We start from the raw sequence: 17,599 nt of genomic DNA, 5'->3' as shown, positions 1-17,599 counted from the left end.
AAGCAGACTCCCCACTGAGCAGGGAGCCCGATGCAGGGCTCGATCCTGGGACCCAGAGACCATGACCTGAGCCAAAGGCAGACGCTTAACTGACTGAGCCACCCAGGTGCCCCAGTCTCAAGTTCTATAAAATGAACTCAGAAGAGAATTCAGACCTACTTCTCAATTGTAGTAGATTCTTACCCTGAAAAGAAAAAGATTTCAAGAAAAAAGTTCCAAAACAATGTCTGATTTATCTGTAATTTGGTTTTGCTTTATCATTCTGCTATACTTGTCCCAGATAATAAGAGATACGTGAAATAGGCTTTAGGATGAACCTAAAGAAAAAAAAAAAAGATAAACACAAACTGATTCTTGGGGTAGAAATGTATTTGTATATATGCAATTTATACATATGCTAGAAACTTAATGATGAAATATAGTTAGTAGCAGTTTAATCTCTAGGGAAGGAAACATCATGGTTTGGAGGAAAGGTTAACAGGTCTGGGCTAAAACTGCTGCTTTTACAGGTTTTGCTGCTTGAGCAGGTTGAGTCTCAGTTGCCTGATCTATAAAGTGAGGATACTAATACTGGCTTCCTAGGATTATTGAGAATCTAGAGAGAGACCATATAAGTAAAGCACCTATTAGTGTTAGGTACATCATAGTCACTCAGTAAATGTGAGTTCCCTTACTGTTCCCACAACTGCTACCTCTCGCCTCTGGGATAGGTGATTGTGTTGTTTTCTTAGGTCCCACTTTTGGAATCTTTTTTCACTTGTTCACTCATTTAACAAGTATTTATTGAGTGCCTACCAAATACAGGGTAATATATTGAAGGTGCAGCGCTAGGCATTGCAGGTAGTGATGAGCTCTTCCCTCATGGTGCTTACAACCTAGAGGGAGAGACAGTCGACCAACGAGGTGGGTAATTATTACAGACTGAAGGAAATCCACGAAGGAAATGGTCAGGGTGCTGTGGTGCAGAATCACAGTGACAGGCCTTCTTCGAGAAAGTGGTCAAGGGAGACTTCTCCGAGGGGGTAATATTTAAGCTGAGGTGTAAAGGTTGAGGAGCGAACCTTGCAAAGAATAATGCATGAAAGGGAGGGAAGAGGGCCAATGTGAATGGGATGTAGTGAGCTGGAAGGACAGGTCCAAGATGAGGTTGCATAGGCAGGCACGTAGGAACTAACTATCGGAATTTGTTCATTATGGTAAGGCACTTGGGATCTGTTGAAGATGTAGCCTTACATCCATTTATGTCTCACTCATGCTGCATATCCGCTTTGCCATTATATCCTAAGTCTAGGACCCAGGCTAACGGAGCAGCTATTACCTGGAGCATTGCGATCGTCAAGGCAGAGGAAGAGAAGGTGAAGTAGTATATCTGGTTCTTAAAGTTTCCACCCCAAAGTGATACATACCGCTTTTGCTCCCATTTCATCGTCCAAAGAAAGTCACCTGCCCCACCAGGTAAAGGAGGAGGATCTGGCAAAGGGGATGAAGAAAAGGGGCTAGAGAGGTTGAGAGATGTTTCTCAAGAAGAGAGTATATATAGTCAAAAGGTGGGAATGGTCATCTGTGTCCTTTGTAAGGTCAAGTAGGATGATGTCTGAAAGTGTGTACTGGATTAAATTTGGCAACATGGAAGTCACTGGTGATCACTTACAAAATCAAACTTCAGTGGAGTAGTAGAGATAAAAGCTAGATTGGAATTGATTTCATAAAGAGCTATGAATAATAAGAACAGAAAAACTCCATTTGGTAGTGATATGCTCAGTTTCCAAGTGATTAATACACAGCAAGCACATTAGCTAATGCTTTTAGTTCTAAGTTAGGTCATCTTGCATACCACGCATTTTGCAACAACAACATCTTGCTGTTCTGTGCCCACCCTCACCGTTCTCTCCCTGCCCCAACCCCAATCCACTTGGCAAATTCCTTTTCATCCTTTTCCTGCCTTAGCTTTCAGGAAGCTGTCCCTGTTTGCCACAAGTGGAGTTAATCATTCCTTTGTAGTAATTTGTTTCTGTTTTCCCTGAAGAGAGACTGCGTCTCATGTGTCCATTTCGATCCCCCCAGCACAAAGTCTTGGCTTGCTGTCATTAAGTAAATGAATGAGAGAAGTTGAATAACAATTTAAAAACAATTCACAGGGGACATTTCTGAGTATAGGAACCGTGTCACAGAAATGCAGTCTCTATTACAATGACCTTCTGTTGCCCTAATGATGAAAGAGGACATTAAGAGTTCTCCTTTAGCCTGACTTACCCTGCTCTTTCTTTGAAAATATTTGCAGCTTCTTAGAACAGTCTCTCGATTTAAGATTGAAGCAGCCCGAGCAATAAAAGTCAGTTTGTGGTTTTATTACGGGCTTAAAAACAAAGTGGCCCAGTGGGTTCTGTGTGCATTGAAATCATCAGCCTTGTTGCTGTGCTTGTCCAGATGAATTCAGGCTCTCTGATTTCTACAGTCCTTGTTGAATTTATAGAGAAACAATAATGGAGAATATGATTAGGAAGTGAATGTGGAAGCAGGGTGTGGAAGAGTCACTGAGGTGTGATCAGAAGAATCTCGGATCAGGTCCTGTCTGCCTCTGGGAAGCTAAGTCAGAGCAAGGCACTCAGACCTCACCAGTTTTTAGTTTCCTCCTCTGCAAAAGGGGGACACTTAATTTTTTAATAGTCTCATTGGACTGTGAACACCTTGAAGGTAGAAACTCTATGTTACTCATCTCTCTGTCTTGTTTTAATACAGTGTCTACCAGAGTAAGCATCAGGTAAAGTTTCTCGAGTTTTAGACACTGATCTTTAAAGTTCTTTTTATTTTTATTTTTTTAAGATTTTATTTATTAGAGAGAGAGAGAGAGAGAGAGAGAGAGAGAGAGCATGCAGGGGGGAGGGGCAGAGGCAGAGGGAGAAGCAGGCTCCCCACTGAGCAGGACCCTGGGATCATGACCTGAGTTGAAGTCAGCCACCCAGGAGCCCCATTAAAGTTCTTTTTAAACGGAAAATCCCTTTGAAAGGTTCAATCACATATAAATATAAACCCGTTCTGTTTTCCCCATATATGTCACCTTAGAAAAAAGAAATATGAAATTAAATCGTATAATGAATAGCTTTATCTTCTGAAACTTTAGCAGTTTCAGAAAATAATACTATAGAGCAGCCTGGTGTAGGAAACTTGGGGCCCATCAGATGTGGGTTTTGGTCCAGGCTGTGGCACTTAAACAGCTTTGGGACCTTGAGCTAATAATAAGTAAGGGCTCTGAGCTTCCTTCTCCCTTTGTAAAAAGGGAATAATAATTCTCCCTTGCTGGCTGTGAGGGTTAGCAATTATAGCTGTAAAATGTCAAGCCACACAGTAGGTACTCAATAGAAGTTCCTAATGTTATTCCAGAAATTTTTTTTTTTTAAGATTTTATTTATTTGACAGAGAGAGCGAGAGAGGGAACACAAGCAGGGGGAGTGGGAGAGGGAGAAGCAGGCTCCCCGCGGAGCAGGAGCCCAATGTGGGGCTCGATCCCAGGACCCCGGGATTATGAACCGAGCTGAAGGCAGACGCCTAATGACTGAGCCACCCAGGTGCCCCTATTTGAGAAATTTTTTAACAGGAAGGAATTTGTTCTTGGAACATTTCGTGACAATCGTTTGAGTTCAGATAATATGCTAGCTTCAGGATTGGGGATACTTTGTGTATTTTTATGGACTGTCCACATCCTTACATTTTCTTCAGGAATCATTAAAATTTAATAGTCTCTGTAACTTAGTGAATGGATAGAGAATTATTTAGTTTGACTTACAGAAGGTTTGCATTTCAGCCAAAGATTACAGTTCTAGCTCCCCATGGCATAGCTGCTTTCTGAACACAAAGACTTTGCTGGATGTTGTTGACCAGAAAAAAATGGTTATCAGCCAGATTGTAAATTACTGGGTAAATTACCTTGTGGGACTGGGTTTGTTTAGAGACCACACTGATATGAATTAGGAATTGGGGGTATGGTACTAAATAGCTAATAAGGGCCGTGAAAGAATTATGTTCTATCAGGAACCACAGCTGCATCTGGCCAAATTTTAAGAGTTTTTCTCAATAGAGTTGCAAAATCTACTGGAAAGGTCCAGTATTAATATCTATCTGGAGACTGTTGCAAACAAACAGCTCTTTAGTTCTTGGTTAGAACACAGAACATGGAGCCAGAATTCTGGCCCTTAAGAAATATGGTGTCTGATTCTATTTGGCAGGCAGTTTAATCTGGTATGGAATTTTAGCCAGATTTCTTGGAGAAATATTTTTTTTAATGTATCATATCCAAAATTTATTGCAAAAAGTGATGTCCATTTAACCTATCCTATTAATAGTCACTTAAATACTTTGTAAATATTCAGTGCTGTTTTCAGCAGCAGGTAGTAAGCATTTGACCTTTTATTTACTGAATTTGTAGCCATAAACTTTTATGCAGAATTGGGGGAAATTCATTGTAGTCTGGTGTTTATTTAAATTGCAGGCTGAGAAGCGGTAAGTGCTACAGTTTTCTACCAAACAGCAGTATGTTTTCTTTTTCTTTGTAAAATATTGTGTAATTCACCTTTTAGAATATAGCAACTTCTGAGTGTGCAGAACACTCTGTTTAAGATTAGACACTTCATTTGAACAGGAATATAAGGAAAAGAAGTTCAGATGTGAAGATTCAACAGTATAAGGACAAGACTGACCTAGGCAAGCAGACAAGAGCCTTCAGCTTGGCAAAGTGATGCCCAAGGGCAGGGTGTGATAACAGTTCACACATGTTTGAGAGATGGAAAGACCAATGAAAGGGAGGGGTTATTTTGCCTAGTTATTAGAACTAATAGGAAGAACTATAAAAGGGGAATTTCAGACTAAAAATCAGTTGAACTGCCTGACAATAAAAACTGGTCAAGAGTGGACTGAAAGGGGCGCCTGGGTGGCTCAGTCGTTAAGCGTCTGCCTTTGGCTCAGGTCCTGGGATCGAGCCCTGCATCGGGCTCCCTGCTCAGTGGGAAGCCTGCTTCTTCCTCTCCCACTCCCTCTGCTTGTATTCCCTCTCTAGCTGTCTCTCTCTGTCAAATAAATAAATAAAATCTTAAAAAAAAAAAAGAGTGGACTAAAAGCTCCAACACAGAGATGTTCCGAACCAGGCTGGCAAAACAGGGCACCTGTGAAAGATGTGCCTTAACAGTGGCTAGAAGAGCATCTGAATGGCAGAAAATACTTCATTGATAGCCACTCTCTTGAGGATTTCTCCTTTTGCCATTTATCAAAATCTTTTCTTCTTTGTGTCAGAAAGAAGACTTTTTTTTTTATACTTGTTTATAACTTGACTTGTTCCGTGACTTACTAGATATCTTTGGAAGAAACAGAAAGAAATGAGTACTGAAAGCTTCTCAGTTTTCATCGTGTGAAAGCAGCCCGAGTCTGTTTGTTTTTGTCTTTTCTGAAGTCCCCATTTTTACTTAGCTGAAGACAGTAGAACCTTAAGGCCACAGAATGGCAGCTGCAGTGTAGGTGACCACTCTCCCTGAAGTTGGAACCTGAGTGTGAATTCTGACTCAAGCACTCATTAGCTGGCCACCTGAGCAAGTAACTTATCCTCCCTGAGCATCAGTTTCCTAAAACGGGGGCAATAATACAATCAGGCTTGTTGTGGAAGATTAAGTGAAATGACGTGTGGGAAAATGCTGTTGTACCATATACTGGTTTTAGTTACTAATGTTTGTATTAGTTTTCTATTGCTGCTCTAACAAATCACCGTAAACGTAGGGGTTTGCCTTGACGTAAATCCATTATCTCACAGTTCTGCTGCTTGGAAGTCTGGGTGGGTTTGGCTGGTTTCTCTGCTCCAGGTCTCTTGAGGCTGAAGTCAAGGCGTTGGCTGCCCTGAGCTCTTATCTGGAAGCTCAAGGGGAGAATCTGCTTCCATGCTCACTCAGGGTGTTGACAGAATTCAGTGACATGCTGCTGTGGGACTGAAGTCTCCATATGCTTGCTGGCAGCCTGGGGTTCTCAACTCGTAGAGGCTGCCTGCATTTCCCTCTTCTTTAACGCTAGTGGAGTCCTCATGTTTCACATCTCTCTGATCTCCCCTTCGGCCTCATCTCTCCTGCCTCCAGCCAGAGAATGTTCTGTGTTTTCAAGAGCTCACGTGATTAGGTTAGGCTCACTGGATAATCCAAGATAATCTCCCTATTTTAAAGTCCATAACCTTAATTATATCTGCAAAGTCCCTTTTGCTACATAATGTAGCATTCACAGGCTCTAGGGATTAGGGTGTGGGTATCTTTGGGTCTTCATTCTGCCTACTACAGTCTTGGTATTTTAGGGCTGGAAAGGGCCCTTGCCGAACATGAAGTGAGCTTCTTGCCCAGGAGGGTTTACAATCCAATGGGGGAAAGAGATAAAAAACATAAAGCAAAAAAGTCCAATAAAAGAGTTTCTATGGGATGTTCAAGGATCCCAGAAGACCTTCTCTGTATCTGACTCGGCCTGTGGTTCTTCCATCATACCCTGCTTGTTCTTTGATGTTTTGTCTTTTATCAAGATCCTTCAGATGGAATCCATATACACAAAACAACACCATGTGATTTGATCTCTGTGCCGAAAACAAGCTGCTGCCAGAGCTCAGTATTTAGGACTCTGCTACTTAATAAGGAAAGGTCTTGAGCTCTCAGCTCAAAGTAAGAGGAATTATTTTCTTCTCTGATGATGAAGGTATAACAACACCTTATCTCCCCTTCTTCCTCATCAGCCCCCCATGAGAGCCCTCTTGTCTTTCACTCCTAGTTCTCTGGTCACATGTATGTCTTTACTCCCCTCTTTTGAGTTTTCTTGTTTCTCATTGTTTTGAATTAGAGGCGCTTACCCTGGATAATGCAGAGATTTCTGGTTAATTCTTGCCACTTGTCATTTCTATTTAATAATGTTTCATAGATGCTTAGGCCTCGGTGACAGTTTGGCAGTAATAACAGCTGCTATTTATTGAACACTTGCCATGTGCCAGGGGCTGTGAGGAGTTCTGTACCTCCATTTTCTCATTTACTTCCAATTTCTTTTAATTTAGACAATCTGTGAGGCGTGGGTACTATTCATATCTCCATTTGAACCCAGCTGGGATTCGAACCCAAATCTAAGTCCAAAGCTTGTACTTGACACCAGGCACTAAAGTAATATTAAACAGGAGCTGAAAATAAGGCATGAAGGAACCAAAGCAGCACAAGTGGATTGGGAACCCTCAATTTGAAACTCAACTCTTTATAGCTATTGGGAAAGTTAGAGGATTTCCTTCTAGAGCACCAGGATCACCTCCATTTTCCACCAGAGACACTCAGAGTGATTCCTCCATATTCTATTTCAGACAGGTGATTTTAGTGTGTGTGTCGACAGCACCCGACAGCTACAGAGTACGTGTGGGCACCGGCTTGGCATTCCACAGAAAAGCCTATTTCTCTGGGGGTGAGGTGGGAGAGCTGTGGGGTGTGCCCTGTGGCTGGCCCCAGCAGTTATAGGTAACAGAAAATACCTTCCCCTCTGGATTGGGATGATTAAGATATTTAAGGATTTCACACAGTGCCTGGCACTTAGTAGGTATTCAGTATGTGCTGGTTCACATTGTCCTTCTAGACTAGAAGATTTTTAGTTCATGGGTATTCAAGTCAGTAGAATCTTGTTCTAGCTCCACTTGAATCTAGGCTCAATGTTGAGAAGACAGGAGATACATCTCTGGGTTGGCCCCTGTCCAGTCCTGTGAATCATACTAGCTCTCAAGTTTGAACTCAGAGAGAACTGAAATCTGAGGCCAAAGAAGGCAAAATATTTCCCTTTCTCATTCTTGCTGTTTTTGAGTTATTGATGTAATGGAAACAGACAGCTCTGGGTTCAAATCCAGGCTCTTCATTTGCCTTCTCAAGTTACTTGCCTGTTTCCATCATGGAAAGAACTTGGGCTGTGGGGAAGGAGGGTAAACCTGGCCATTTTACTCAGTTAATCGCTTTTCCTTTGTCAGGTGATCTCCTTACCTGTGAATGGGGCCAACTGTAATCCTCTTGCAGGGTTGTGAAGCTTAGGGAGTAATGTATGTGGTACAATCAGGATGCAGCAGCAGAAGCCCATGAAAGATCCTTTACATGAGCCATTCATTCATTCAGGGCATTGGTAATTTAAGTTGAGCAAGTGGTCCCAAGTTTGAGTTATTTATCCTTCTCCCTGTCCAGTAGGAGGGCAGCCAGGTAAGGTAGCTGTGGGTGCCCTGCCCACAGGCCAGAGCAGGTATGGGGAGAGCCTTGTAGAGGCAGTGGAGGTGCCAAGTACCACCTAAACCCAGCCCCACCGCGGTCTACCGCCAAAGCCCCTGGCGCCAGACAGTGTTGCTTCAGCTGCTAGTAGTTAATGCTCCTTAACTTGGAAACGTTTTCAGCTCCTGGGAGCAATATGGTGCCGTGAGGGCTCACTGCCCAACCCCCTTGTCTCCCGGCGACTGAGATCCGCATGCACCCTAGTCCCAGCCCAATTTACAGTCTTTCAAGGCCCAGGAGGCTCTGGGCCCAGGGTCAACGTGGGGGGGGGGGGGGGGTGGCGGGGGGGGCGGGGAACTTTTCCGGGAAGGGGCCCGGCAGGGTCTTGGCTGGCGGCCCCGTTAGCCACGGCCCAGGACCCCAGGGTGGGAGAGTGAACGCAAAGGTACTCGTGCCTGGAGCGGTTGCAGAATCCTCAGTCATGAGGAAGAAACTGGGCTCAGAGGCACTTGGGTGAAGGGGCCCTCTCCCCTGCCCTCCTCTCAGGTGCTGGGGCCTAAAGGGGGTCCAGTTCCCCTGCAGAAGGCGGGAACTAGGAAGCGTTGCGGGCTAGACACCCCGCCTTCCCAGCCTCTTGGTGGGGGTGGGGGGGGCGTGGTACGGTGGCCCCGCCGGGGCGGAGAGGGGGAGAGGGGTCGGTGCGGGGGCTCTGCCTCCCCGGGAAGGGGGGCCCGGCCAAGTCCACGCGGGGAGGGGGCAGGCCCTCTCCCCTCCCCCGCGCCTGTGGGGACCCTACGCCTGTGTCCGGAGGAGGCCGGCGTCCAGCAGATGCACGCGGTGTGGAGGGGGGGCGGGGGAGAGGCGGGGAGGAGAAAACCCACAACAAAACTTGCGTCGCCGAGCTCACGGCTCGACTTGAATGGAAGGAGCCCGCGCCCGCGGAGCGCAGCGGAGACTCGGGACAGCGCGGACGGCCGGCGGGGCGCGGCGCGGCGCAGGGGCGCAGCAGGTACCCGGCGCGGGCAGGCGGGTGGGCCAAGGGGTCGGGGCCGAGCCTGGGCGGCGGACTCGGACGTCCCCGCGGGGTCCGGACGGCTCCCGCAGCTACCCCGGGCCGGGCCGCCGAACTCGCCCCCTCGGTGGGAGCGGTGCACCGAGTGCGCGGTCGAGAGCTCCACCTTGGGCGTGCGACCCCCTCCGCGATCGCGACCCCGGCAGGGGCCTTTTCTCCTCGCCGGCCAGAGGCTGGTCGCGGCCCCCCCCCCCCCGCTGCGCACATCTGGAAAGAATCTGAGGGCGGATGGGAGGGGGGAGTGGAAGGACGTGGGCGGGCGACCGGGAATGTGGGGGCAGGTGGAACTGGGGAGGGGCGTGGACCCCTGGGCTTAGAGACGCGCGTCTTTCTACGTCAGCTCACCCCGGCTAGTTCACCCTTCAACCTGGTTACAGACAGAGAAACTGAGTCCTAGAGCGGGGCCGAGGTGTGCTTCCGGGAAGCGCGGACAGGTGTGGCGGAGCCCGCGCGACCCCCGCTCGGACCCGCTCGCGGCTTGGCTCCCCAGCCCCGCGCCGCGCACTCGGCGAGCCAGAGCTCTCAGCTGGCACCTGGTGTCCGTCTGTCTGCGCGCCTGCCTCCCCGCGGGGACAGCTGGACTGAGGAAGGGGGGGGCGCGGAGCGCGAGAAGCGAGGTCGGCGCCCTCCCTCTGAAGCGGCGGAAGTCCCAGGTTGTTGGTCCTTGAACCGCCGGGCTGGGGCGGGGGCTTTAGAATCCTTGAGGAGCCGCCAGGTGGAAGGGGAGGCGGCGGTGGCGGGCTCCGGGCTCGGGGCAGGGCAGCCGCTGGGTCTCCGGGTGCGAGGCAGCTGCAGCCGGAACTTAAGGAGAGGAGCGGGCGCCGCAAGAGGGTGCGAGCGGCTCTGACAGTCCCTGGGCCCCAAGGCACAGAGGGATGCGCGCCTGGCACTTGGAGCGCATCACGGATCCGTTGAGGCCCCCCGCAAGCTGAGTGGCTGCCCTTGCACTTTGGGCCGGCGGGGAAAAGTGAAGCTGTGGGCTAGCGGCTCCAAGACGCACCACTGCTATGAACAGCGAGAGCCCCTGGGTGCTCATGTCCCCTTTTAGGGCCCACGGCCCAGTCTGCTGGAGCCTGGAGTGCAAGTTAAGAAATGTTAGATTCACGTGACTGTTTTCACGCAATCTTGTGGGAACATACTTTGTTCTTTCTATCTGAATCTTAGGGGATGGGTGACTAATGGTGGCATCTTTAGGCCTGTACAGTCATACATAAGACCTCTGACCATGACCTGCCTGGTACCCTTGATGGCTCCCTATCACCAGCACCTTAGCGTAGTGGCTGACACCCTTGGAGGCTTGGACCTCCAGCCCTAAGCTCCTCCCCTGCCTCATCCTGTTTACCTTTCTTTAAAGGCACCTCCCTCTTCCCCCATCCTCACACTGTGCCTTTGCTCATGCCTTTCCCTCTGTCTGGAGTACTTTTCCTCCCCTTTGTGTCCCTGGAGAGCTCCTACTCAGCCTTCAAGAGCAGTTCAAGGCTCTGGGCAGGAGTCAGAAGACACAAATTCCAGTCCTGGTCTTAACTTCAACATACTAATCTGTAAACTGAGAGGGTCAGACCAGATAACGTTGCAAATCTTTTCTGCCTTTCACAATTTCATTTCTTCATTCAGCAAACATTTCCTGAGCACCTGCTCCATGCCTGGGGAGTCAGGAAAGGCTTTGCCAAATCTTGCAGGATGCAGTGGACCAGGGGTGCTGTGGGAGCACTAAAGAACCTCCTAACCCAGTCAGGGGAGAGCAGCAGCTACCCAGAGCAGGGACATTTGAGTAGCAGTTTGCTGGGGATGGGCAGCAATGGGAGCCCCTTTGTGCTTGAGTTTCCTATCTGCAGAGTAGGAAGACTATCTTTTAGTTTGGGGATTTCTGTTAGAGATGGTAAGATGCAGCTGTCTGGGGCCCAGCACACAGTGGGTGATTAGTGCTTTTTTACGGTATTTGAGTGGAGAAGGAAGGTGCTGCTAGGAGCTGAGGATCTGTGTCCTGATTTGGGTCTCCCTTCCCTTTCCTTCTTCTAGTCTTGCCTTAATCCCCCACTTAAGCCCTTCTGGGCCTTGAGGTTTGGTTCCCCAGGGGTGGTAGGTGGGGTGAGAGGCAGCAGGTCCCAGGGACTTCCTCAGTAACAGTAACCCCGTGTGTGTCGCACTTGCTTGATGCCAACATCAGATGGATATGTCATTCCATTTCAATCCTCATGAGGATTGCCCAGACTAGTAAACAGAGGCTCGGGTGGTGAAGTGACTTGTCCAGACTCACACAGCAGTCAGGAGTGGTGCCATGTCCTCCTGTGGCTAAAGCGCTCGCCCTGAGAAAGAGCTCACTGCAGGCTGAGCTGCTCCTCTCACTGGCCATTTGCTGTCCCAGTGTGTGAGTTGTTCCTCACCGGGGGGCTCCTCACTCGGGATGCATAGAGACCAGGGGCCTGCTCTCCTCTGTTCTTCCACACACAGCTCCCAGCGTGGCTGAGCACACAGAAGGGGCTTTAGGGGCTAATCTTGCTCAACATTGTTAGAAGAAGAACAACAACAACAAATTGAGACTCAGATGGGCCATGACATGGCCAAGGTCACACAGAAAACCAGGTGGTGGAGCTGAGACTGCCCAGGATCCCAAGGTTCAGAGGAGGAGATGGGAGCTTCCAAGCCTGGTCTGTTCTTCCTGCCTCTCCTGTGATCCAGCTCCTCTTCTCCATCCCAGCACCTCTCTTTGCCCAGACCAGGTCAACCACCCCTCGCCTGTACCATTGCACAGCCTCGGAGGGCTCCGCACTGGGCCACCCGTAAACCCACCTGTGCCACGCTCCTGCTCTGCAGTGGCTCCTCATCTTTCCTAAGATCGTAGGATAAGGATCACTCTCCCTAACCTGGCTTCCAATCCCTTCTTGGCCTGGACTGCCCACCTGCATCCCTCCCAGTCCCCAACACCCAGCAGACACTCTAGCGAGCTTTGTAGAGGTCACAAATGGGCTCTCTTGCGCCTGCTGACCTCCTTGCTTATGTCAGCTTTTCCCTTTTGCCCGATATTCGTCCTTCATGGCTAGATAAGGCTTCGCTTCTTCAGAGAAGCCTTCTTGACCCCAGGCATGATTAGCTCTCCTCTGGCCCCTACGGACTCTAGCTTCCCTCCATCGCACCTCGATGACACTGGGATTATAATACTCAGAGCACAGCTAGCATCCGCACTGGTACTGCCCAGTAGGAGTAGAATGTGAGCCGTAAGTGCAAGCCACCATGTAATGTGAAGCCGCACTTAAAAAGTAAAATGAAACAGGTAAAATTAATTTTAGTAATTTATTTAAGTCAACTGAATATAAAAATAAATATTTTATGAGATATCATTAATATTAATAATGAGCTATTTTACATCCTTTTTTGTACTAGTCTTTGGAATCCATGTACACTACATTTTACACTTAAGGCACCTCTCAATTTAGACTAGCCCCGTTTTAAGTGCTCAGTAGCCACATGTGGCCACCACATTGGACAGCGCAGGTGTGAGCTTCTTAAGGGCAGGAGCCAAACTTGAGTGGGGTCTGCCTGGGTCCTTAGTGCCCAGCTGTGCTTGGCCCAGGGAAGGGCCCCAGGCTGGACTCAGCTTCACCGCTTAGCAGCTGTGTCACATTGGCCAGTCCCATTGCTAGCTCCCTCATCTATAAAGTGGCGGTGATAGCATTTTCAATATGGTTCCTTTTTTTTTTTTTTTTTTTAAAGATTTTATTTATTTATTTGAGAGAGAGAGAATGAGAGACAGAGAGCATGAGAGGGAGGAGGATCAGAGGGAGAAGCAGACTCCCTGCCGAGCAGGGAGCCCGATGCGGGACTCGATCCCGGGACTCCAGGATCATGACCTGAGCCGAAGGCAGTCGCTTAACCAACTGAGCCACCCAGGCGCCCTCAATATGGTTCCTAATGTTAATATAAATTAAGTATTTCTACAGATACAGTGTATAGATCTTTACAGATACAAATTAAAGGGGAGGGAGGAAAACTAGCTGGTCCAGTGAGTGCACAAGATATGTGGGAAGGATCCTTCTCCCTGGCTGCCTGCCCTGATTGATTTGGGGTTTGGGCCTATGCCCACACTCCCCCTCCCAGAGCCCTGGTCTGGGATCACACAGACAGGCAGGGAGGGGGACTCTGGTCTAATGCTGGTGGCTCCAGGGGCTGCAGGCTGTTGAGCCAGTCGGGGGTGGCGGGGGGAGGGTTATAATGTGCATGGGAGTGATGGACTGCAGACGGGTTGAGGATTAATGGCCCATTTGGTCAGGGGATGGGGCAGCAGGGGTGTGGTAGGGTGGGCCTAGGGCCAGGCTGCCGCAAGTTACTTGCTGCTGCCGACGGGTCCCTGGGGCCCAGGAGCTGTGTGTGTGCTAGGCTCCCTAGTTTGCTGCCCGGCCAGGGGCTGGGGCTGGAGCCTGCTTAGGCCTCCTAGACCTACACGGATTCTAAGAAGCCTGCATGCCCCTCTTCTCCGTCCTCACACCTTCCTCTGGGGCCTCAGAGGGCTCACCCGGTCTGGGCAGGAGTTATTGTACTGGGCTCTGCTGCCCCCTCAGACTGAGGGCAGGGAAATTTGCCACCTCGCTTGTGTCCCCTGTGCCAGCACAGGGCTGAGGGCAGACGGGACCTCACCTTGGGGAGCTGGCTGAGCCAGCGAGTGGGACAAAGCAGTGTCTGAAACATCGCGATTGCCACAGGGCAGCTGGAATTCATGCAAAAGGCTGGAGTCTGCAAATCTGGGGGGCGGTGGGCCTGGGGCTGGGTTGCAAACACAAGCAGGATTTGGACAAGAGAAGGGGCGGAAGCAGGGGGCCCTGGAGCGGGCAGTGCCCACGGATATCAGTGGTGGGAAGAGCTGACGTGTATTGAGCACTTACGGTGTGCGGTATGTGCCTCTCTCTGACTCTCACGGCAGCTCTGGTAACCTCTGTGGACAGGTGAGGAAGCCGAGGTTTAGTGGGTGACAAAACTGAGAGCCAGAGCTGACTGCAGCCCCGGTCTGGCTCCCCCGCCTGCCTTCCTAACCAGACGTCGGCTGCGGTGGCCAGCTCCCAGTTTCTCCAGGCCCAGCATCTCAGACCTCTCTAGTGGCTGTGTGGGCTGTGGCCCCCAATCTGGTGCCAGGGTGAGGGCCTCAGACTGAGGCGTGCCCCCCGCCCCCAGGGCCAAGCGCTTGCCCTATGCCCGCATTCGTAATTGCCGTAGCAGGGACAGCCACAGCCCATCCCCTAGGAGGGGCCACGTGCCGACTCCTCGCAGACGCTGTGGTTTTAGATGTATCGTCTGCGTTGTAAGATGGGGAAATTGGCTCAGGGAGGTCAGGGCCGCGCAGTGCTGGAAGGGGACTCAAACTGGGGTCTGTGGGACTCTAGATCAGTGCGCCTGGGCTGTGGCCTGTCACAACTTAGCATTCCCCGGAGATGTTTGCTAAGTGAGTTTCTGTAAAGAGAACTCCAGGGCCCAGCCCCCCAGAGCCAAGCTAGGCCCCTGCGCTCCTAGAAGATGGGACCCCTGCATCTTCCTCATGGCCTGAGGCCATCCCCAGTCCCCCACCCCTGCTACCCTAGAGGGCCGTGCTGGGGAGTGGTCTCTTGCAGGTAGCCCCAGTCATGTGAGCACAGCAGGCCCGGGTGAGGGTGTAAGCATCAGGAAGAAGGAACTGGGAAGGTCCATTCACCTGAGGCCTGCTCTGTGCCAGCCCTGTGCTGGGCCTCCACCCAGACCCTGAGGGTGGCTCACGGCCCTCTGTGGGAGAAGGACACCTTCCGGTATTCACAGCCCAACCCAACTCACGCCCCGCCCTAGGGAACACAGTAAGGGAGAGCCCTGGGGCAGCTCAACGCTGACCTTGGTTCTTGGAGAAGTTGCTGACTGCACAAGAGAGGGGGAGGGTGTTCCGGGCAGAAGGAACAGCATGTGCAAAGGCCTGGAGAGAGGATCTACTAGGTAGACCTGTATACCTGGGGTGGGGGTATTGGAAGAGAGACGGGGTCAAGTCCGGAACATCCTAGAGTGGCAGGCTGAAGAGCCGGGATGCACCCTGCTGCTGCTGGCCCGCCATGGCCCTGTGGCTCTGGAGGAGGCGCAGAGCCTCCCGTCCCGCCTGTGCCAGGGCAGCAAGAGCTCCGCAAAGTCCCAGCCAAGCCCTGCAAGTCACAGTTCATCCCGGGCCTCAGCTTCCCCGTCTGTGAAGTGGGGGTACAGGTTCCTTGGGGCCAGGCCGGGTAAGGGTTGCTGCCTTGCCTCCGGAGGGCAGGCCTGATGACGGGGAGGCGGGTGGGGAAGGAAGGGGTGGCAGTCAGCGGATCAGATGCGTGCCCAGGACCCCAGGAGGGCCACGTCCTGACTTCTGTGGGCCCTCGCCCTGTGTCTGCTGTACCCGCAGGTACCATGGCCCGGAGCAGGGTACTGCTGCTCATCTTGTTGCTGCCACCGCAGCTGCGGCTGGGACTGGTGGGCACAACGAGGTCTCCGGGGTTTGGCCGAAGTGGTACCCACAGCCTGAGCCCTGCCGAGAATGAATTTGTGGAGGAGGGGCCGGTGTTGGTGCTGAGACCCGAGGAGCCAGGGCCTGGTCCCGTCACCATCAACTGCCCCCGAGACTGTGCCTGCTCCCAGGAGGGCGTTGTGGACTGCGGTGGCATTGACCTGCGCGAGTTCCCGGGGGACCTGCCTGAGCACACCAACCACCTGTCCCTGCAGGTGCGCGGGCATCACAACAACGGTCACGGCGCTGCCCCCTACACTCGCGGCTCCTGTCCCCGATCCCCCTGCCCACAGCCCCCGGCTCGTCCAGAACCCCCAGAACTTGTGGCTCCCCAACGCCAGACACAGGGTGCTAGGGCGGTCCCCGCTCTGACGCCCCGGTCGCAGAGTACCATGCTATTACAACTGCTTTGTTTTGCTCGGGGGAGTCTGGGCTGAGACCCCCCAGAGTCAGACTCTGTGAGAAATGGACACGGATCTGCCTGGCAGCCGACCCTCTGAATGGACAGGATGCCCCAGACACCATTTCAGGCCAGGAAGATAAGAGAAATTAGACCCGGATAGAGTGCTCTGGGGGCTCAGAGGATAGAGTACTCTCTCTGGCTGGGCTACAGGCTAGATTTTGAGAAGTGGGACACAGTGTTCCAGACAGGGGACTCTGGGAGTGCTGGTGCACCCATGACCAGTTTCGTGTGGCCCAGGAGCCCTGGGGGAGTGGGGGGCTGTTGTACCCATTCCCAGAGGTCAAGCCCAGTGAAGGAAAGGGACCGGCCCACGGTCACCCAAGCTGATGGGTCCAGGTTGATGGTGGGGGGAGTCCAAGGCCAGGGTAGCCTGTGAGGGAAAGGGACAAGTTCAAGCAACACTCGCTATTGGTTCATTCACTCATTTATTCATAAAATGTCTCCTGGGTACCTGCCCTACCCCTCTGGTGCCGGGTCAGGTGCTGGGCACGGAGGGAGGACTCGGACAGTCTGTGGGGGAGACAGGGATCTAAACAGGTAAAGGTAACAGATGGAGACAGAGGACTAGTGCAGCGGGGCCCAGAGCAGCTCCTAATCCAGGCCCCAATCCAATTCAGGAAGGCTTCTGGAGGAGGTGGTAAAGCATTCCAAAAGGAGTGAGGACCACAGGTTTTTCCCCATCAAGAAAGGGAACCCAAAGTATTTTCTGGCTTGGGGTGGGGAGAATGGGCTGGGGATGCCTGTCACCAAGTAGGAACATGAAAGGAGCAGGTCTGGAGGGGAGGTGCACTCCAAGTTTGAACTGTCTATAGGTGCCCATGTATGGGCTCCTAGAGGGTGAGACCTGCATGTCTGTTGTGGTCACTGCTGGGCCTCCCATGCTCAGACCCAGGCCTGGCCCAGCCCCAGGTCTGTCTGCATGGGGGTGAGCCCCAACGGAGGTGCCCAACCGAGGGACTGGTCCTGGGACTGGGGTGGGGGTGAGTCTCTACTGAGGCAGGAGCCCTGGGCCTCTAGTGAGGCCTCCTCACCACCCCTGTCCCCCAACCCCCAGAACAACCAGCTGGAGAAGATCTACCCCCGGGAGCTCTCCAGGTTGCATCGGCTGGAAACTCTGAACCTCCAGAACAATCGCCTGACTTCCCGAGGTGAGGGATCCCCCAGAGCCCGGGCCGGGGACACCAGGCGGGGCACTGGTGCCCATGGGAAGAGCTCCACCCCGTGGATCCTGGGATATGGAAAACAGCAGGGCTGGGCTGGCAGCAAGGCCCCATGGGCAAGGGGCTCCCCGAGGTTGCCTGAGAGGCACCCCCCCCCCCCCCCCCCCCCCCCCCCCCCCCCCCCCCCCC

General features: G+C 51.6%; 1 protein-coding gene across 3 annotated transcripts in view; it reads left to right on the top strand.

Moving 5' to 3' along the window:
* Positions 1-9,105: 9,105 nt before the first annotated feature.
* PODN (podocan) overlaps positions 9,106-17,599 on the top strand; it is a 22,663-nt gene continuing 14,169 nt past the window's right edge. For all 3 annotated transcript variants that reach the window (XR_004302332.1, XR_004302331.1, XM_032428728.1), the window contains exons 1-3: positions 9,106-9,237; positions 15,686-16,002; positions 17,305-17,398. Coding sequence is in view for 1 of the 3 variants with exons in the window: in XM_032428728.1 (XP_032284619.1) it covers positions 15,691-16,002; positions 17,305-17,398 (406 nt within the window). In the remaining 2 variants the exon portion in view is untranslated. The remainder of the gene's footprint in view (positions 9,238-15,685; positions 16,003-17,304; positions 17,399-17,599) is intronic.

The sequence above is a fragment of the Phoca vitulina genome, unplaced genomic scaffold (assembly GCF_004348235.1).
Source record: "Phoca vitulina isolate PV1807 unplaced genomic scaffold, GSC_HSeal_1.0 scaffold2, whole genome shotgun sequence".
NCBI lineage: Eukaryota > Metazoa > Chordata > Mammalia > Carnivora > Phocidae > Phoca > Phoca vitulina.
This window is presented reverse-complemented; position numbering and strand designations above follow the sequence as displayed.